Source organism: Sodiomyces alcalophilus (genome assembly GCF_042370955.1).
Source record: "Sodiomyces alcalophilus JCM 7366 unplaced genomic scaffold ACRALscaffold_3, whole genome shotgun sequence".
Classification (NCBI taxonomy): Eukaryota; Fungi; Ascomycota; class Sordariomycetes; order Glomerellales; family Plectosphaerellaceae; genus Sodiomyces; species Sodiomyces alcalophilus.
Window position 1 is genome coordinate 4,339,077 of NW_027263534.1, and position 5,903 is coordinate 4,344,979.

Genomic DNA, 5,903 nt, shown 5'->3' on the forward strand with positions numbered 1-5,903 from the left:
GATTTTAACAGATTAAAAGCAAAAGATGAATCCTACTTAGAGGGGTAGCAGAGGTCGAATAGAGGGGTAATAAACCACCTTCCTATAGTCGTAGCAGCCTGAAAATTGACACTAAGCATTATATAGACTAGGACTCTCTTAGATAACTATTTTTAGCCCTGAAAACGTTGTTATTAAAAAGGTAGACCGTAGCATGTGTTTTAAGAGTGTTTAGATGCTCCTTAGTTGACGTTAAAAGAGTGTTATCGTTCCTGAGTAGTATTAAAATGACCGCGTAATTAAGAAGAATACGCAGGTATTGTTTATAGGGAGAGATAGGCCCGGAAAGATTGACGCGCCTATGATATCCTATGCGGACCTACGAAGTACAAAGCAGATACTAAGGTTAACGCTTTAGAACTCGGTTATAGACCTAGATATTAACGTTAGCTTTATCTTAACCTGACTAACGATATCGTATAATAGAGAGGAAGCTGATACTACCCTGGAGTTATTGTTGTTGTTGTTGTTGTTGTTGTTGTTGTTGTTGTTGTTAGTTGTTTATATAAAAGTCCTGCGTAGGATATAGTTCCGTTTACGCTTAGAACCTAGACCTCCTTAGAGCTATATGTACCAGATAATATTTAAAGCGATGTGATTGGCTGAAAACTAAAATAGTGGATCTAATGCATATATTTATATATGTAAATATATCTTATTGTCTAATTACATATGCCACGCCACTCTAAGGGGGTCTAAGTCCACTAAGATAAGATCTTATAGAGGCAGGACATTCCGACTATAGCACTTAGATATTCCGACTATAGTTCCGGTGGGTCCACTTTTCCGACTAATTAACTTTTATGTCCTAGACTCTATACATATATATAAAGTTACGATCGCCATTTCAACCAATTTAAGCTATTATCACGCGTAACCTTAATCCGCTTTAATCAACAACGCGATTACGCTTCTACTACCTATTTCCTTTCCTTAGAATAACAATAACAATAATAACAATAAGGCGATATCCGTGGGCGTGGGCGTGGGCATAGAAGAGGTCGTGGAACTATTATTACTAGCGGAGGTGGCGGAGCTATTTCTTCTACGATCGGCTTTAATCGAACGCTTATCTATTAATTACAGCAGCAATAACAATAATAATAACAGGAGCAGCAGCAGGAGTAGACTGAATATATAAGAATAAGTAACGGGGAACTGGATTCTTTAAGGACGCCCTAATTAGTGGTAAATAGATACGAAATAGAATCGCTGTTCTTAAACAGGCAGTCAAAATTATTTCAGTTACTGTCTTTAATTAATCTAAGCGATCAAATTAATTCAAAGCGTCAAAAGACGTTAAAAGGCGTTAGAGTGGTTTACGACCGTAGCTATGTCGGCTATTCCGAAATAGGAATAAAGTGAGCTCATATCAGAACTATGGTCGGAATATCCAAATAGTATAGTTAGACTATCCTGCCTTATCTTTTGTAGGGGAAAGTGGGGTTATAAAGTCGAATAGAGGTCTACGGGGTGCGCTAATATTAAGAGAGGTGAGTTAAGTGTTAATAAAATAGAGTCTGTTTTGGATTACGTTTTCCTATCTATGTTATTCCACGGCCTGCCTACTTATCGGTAGAATATCCTCTAGGGTTTAGCTTGAGTAGTATAAGTATATTCTACCAGGTTATCGGCTTCTATTAATATTTAAATATCTAATCACCATTATAAGTACAGCCTTTACTGCCTAGTTATCTGTTTCTTACTATAGTACGAAAGTTAGCCCTGTGTCTATGGTTCTACTCCGATTACTGCGTTTACCGGCGATATTCTTTTTCGGCTCTACTCATTAATAAAGATGCTTCTTAGTAGATAATAGAGCTTGCTCCGTCTAGCAATTACTATTATCTTAGCCAGTCAGGTCGTGCCTATCCAAATCTATGGATATAGAAACATTCTTTTTCAGTGGTTGTTGCGGATTCTATTTATAGTCGAGCTTCGTACTAGCAGAGTTATAGAGAAAGGCTTATAGCAAAGGCGGGGTAATATTATGCTTTGCAGCGGAGAGAGGTAAGGCTATAGTTTAATATATAAGTTTATAGCTACTGTGCTTTTTAGGAAGCTGCATTCGGGCTAGTAATAACGCGTCCGATTAAAATAAGGTTACGAGAGACTATTACCGGAAAACAGGTAAGGAAACGTAGGAAAAAAACGATACAAAAACGTTAAAAACGATAAGTGAAAAACGATAGAAAACGATATTCGACAGGTCTTAAGTGTACTATAGGTAGCGGTGACCGTCTATATGGTTATAGGGATGCGTCTGTTTATAAAAGCGTTTATAACAGTTCACGCTGGACGATTTATTGGTTAAAGGGGTCGAACATGGTAGTAGAGTGTATAGAGACTTATTCGATTATATAAAAAGGCGGAAAAGGAAAAAAGGAAAGGGTTATGGGTATAGTATAGGTACGAACGATAGCTTCTAAATAGTTACTACTATTTACTACGCATTAGTATACTAAGATAACGGAAGGTCTATGCAAAGGTTTTATTAAAAAAGAAGATAATTATTGCATAGTCCGAGCTCGTAGAGCTCTGCTATAGAGGGAGACTTTTATAAGTCTGATAGCAGCTAACTAATCTAGCTATATATGAACTTTTGTGTAGTACTCAGAGTCTAATATCGAGTGTAAAAACATCCCTTAGTAACCTATCCTAAAAGGGTAACGCCTATACTAGATACTAGGCAGAGTTCTCTAGGACACCAGTACTTATACTTAGAGGCAGGATATTCCGACTATACTATTTAGATATTCCGACTATAGTTCTAATATAGACTCACTTTCTTCTTATTTCGGAATAACAGATATAGCTACGGTCGCAAACCACTCTAACGCCTTTTAACGCTTTACTGTTTATAGTGCAGATTAATTTAATTACTAATATAAATAAAAGGCAGCGACTGAAATAATTTTATTTGCTTAATTAAGAATACTAATTCTATTTCGTATTAACTTACTACTAATTAGGGCCTCTTTATAGAACCCAGTTTCCTATCACTTATTTATATATATTAAGGTTGTTTATAACCACCGTAAGTCCTACTATTCCGACCGTAATTAATAGGTCTTAGTAGGTCCACCCTATAACGCAAAGTACCGTATATACTAAGTTAGCTCGCTACTTCCTACTTCCTATAACTACTTCGTTACCTAGGTATAACGTACTACCTTTACCTACCTAACCTAAGCTATTTAATTCGCGTCTTCCACCTTACCTCCCTATTAATATACTATTTCACCCCTAAACTAATAGCGAGGAATTTATCTGCCTGTGTGCCTGGTTCCTAGAGTACCGGTATTTATACGCCCCCTGTTCGGTATTTGCTGTCTACTTAATCCATTTTTGGAAGTCTACGCGACCGCGTGCATAAGTAAGATCTTGGCTGTAAATGTTACGTACCTGTACACGTTAGAGTAGGTAATTAGAATTACGTGATATATGGGATAAGGTTACGTGACTAGGGTATCGGGATTACGTGATGTATGTGATAAGGTTATATGACTAGGGTATTAGGATTAGGTGGTGTATAATAAGGTTATATAACCAGGGCATTAAGATTAGGTATATAATAAGGTCACGTGACTAGGGCATTAGGATTACGTGGTGTATAATAATGTTACGTGACTAGGGTATTAGGATTATATAGTGTGTAATAAGGTGCCTAGCGTAAGGATATTATATATTCTTAATACCTTAGGGTTAATAAATATAGAGGCAGAAACAGTAGTGATTTAGTGGCTTAAGATATCTGGTTGTGGTTGCAGAGATTAAGGCTTATCGTGAGGTATAGGTACGTAGCATATACGGCCAAGATTTTGCCTATGCACGCGGTCGCGTAACCTTCCAAAAATAGATTAAGTGGATAATGAATAGTAAACCGGGGGCGTATAAATACCGGTACTCCTTATACCTATATACCTAGGAAAATTATTAATGGTTAATAAGATAAGGGAAGTGATATACTTCGTAATAGGTGGTATCTATATACCTATAGTAAAAATATATACCTATATAACTTCTATATATAAATTAGGTGTAATACTTAGGGAGATCGGGCGTTACGTTATTAGCCTACTACTTACGGTCGCGGTAGTAGGACTTACGGTCGTTCTAGTTAAGCCCTATATATTTAGCCTACTCCTGCTACTATTCCTATTATTATTATTATTAATATAATTAATAGATAAACTTATCCGTTTAATTAAAGCCGATTATAGATAAAATAGCTTAGCCAGTACCACAATTTGCAAGCGGCCTGTCTACTATTTGCAAGCGTACCAAACGCCATTAGGAAGGTTACGCGAGCCCGTGTAGTAGTATGCATACGCCACGATGTTGGCTATAGATGTCCCGTATAGATACATCACGATAAGGTTTTCTCTCCCTTACTTATTACGAATATCCGTTATTATAAATTCACTACTTATTTTAACCTCCTTATATACAGCTCTAGTTAATAAGAATATACGATATCGTGATAGAAAAAAAGGTGGAAAAAGAGGTAGAAAAGAAGTGGAAAAAGAGTTGGAAAAATGAAGTGGAAAAAGAGGTGGAAAGAGGAGGTGAATTTTTTTTAAGGTGACACGTAGTGGTGGTTATATAACTTTATCTATATAATAGATAAGACCTTATCCATATAATATATAAGTTTACGTAACCACTACCTTATATCACCTTAAAAAGATTTTACCTCCTTTTTCCGCCTCTTTTTCCACCTCAAGGACATAATACATTTTAGGGTACTTTAATATAATAGAAAACAGGTCAGAATAGCTACGAATTTCTAGTCTTAGGCATTAAGTATAAGTTATAGTGATTAACGCCTATCTTATACAAAACGTCTATTATAATTGTACGTACCGGTACGGGACATCTGCAGCCAAGATCGTGGCGTATATAGACTACTACGCGGGCTCGCGTAACCTTCCTAATTAGACTAGAGACGCTTGCAAATAGTAGACAGGCCGCTTGCAAATAGTGGTACTCTGGCTTAGCGACCTCCGCTAATAATAATCGCTCCACGACCTCTTCCACGACCTCTTCCACGCTCACGCCTATGCTTATAGATATCGCCTTATTATTATTGTTATTTTTAGTATTATTATTGTGCTAAGGATAAGAGAAAAGGTAATAGAATATAATCGTGCCAAAGTTATTTAATAATCTTGATAGTAGCTTAATGGGTTAAATCAGTGATCGTAAGTTTATATATATATATATATAAGTGTATATAGTCTACGACGTAAAGGTTAATTAGCTGGAAAAGTGGACCCACTAGAACTATAATCGGAATATCTAAGTAGTATAGTCGGAACATCCTCCCTTCATGTTTAATAAGGTAAAAATATGTCGACTAAGGAAAAGAGATATTCCGACTACGGTCTATCTATTAACCACTGCTATAACTGCCCACGAGAGTTAACTGAATTTGCAATTAAGCAGTTAGTTATAATAGCCTTAACGTTAATTGATTTTTAACTCTTTAATCCTTCTATTAATCTATTAATCTATGAATCCGTTAATGCGTTAATCCGCTAATCTGTTAATCCATTAATTAGTCAATCTAATAACTCTCCTATAGACATAAGGAAAGAAGAGGCTTAGCAGCATTACAAAGAGGTTATACGTTGGTCCGAGGCATAGTAGGCGGTATAATAATAATAATTTATTTATTTATTTATTTATTCTTACTCCGCCATTCTTTTTACCTAGGTAGTCTAGGAGCCAGAATTCTGACTATACGGTCCTTCTCTGATGCCTATAGGGGGAAAAACTGTAGTATAAGACTTGGAGAACTAGTATAAGACTTAAATAAAAACCTCTATACTCCCCTCGTTTAAGGATTAGTGCCTTATACG

General features: G+C 36.2%; 1 protein-coding gene across 1 annotated transcript; it reads right to left on the minus strand.

The window, feature by feature from the left end:
- Positions 1-3,372: 3,372 nt before the first annotated feature.
- Positions 3,373-4,409, minus strand: ACRALDRAFT_1069776 (uncharacterized protein; the record flags this gene model as incomplete). Its single annotated transcript, XM_071017699.1, has 3 exons — positions 3,373-3,444; positions 4,009-4,033; positions 4,324-4,409. The coding sequence occupies 3 exons, from the start codon at positions 4,407-4,409 to the stop codon at positions 3,373-3,375; spliced, it is 183 nt and encodes a 60-aa protein (XP_070876184.1).
- Between the last annotated feature and the right edge of the window lie 1,494 nt (positions 4,410-5,903).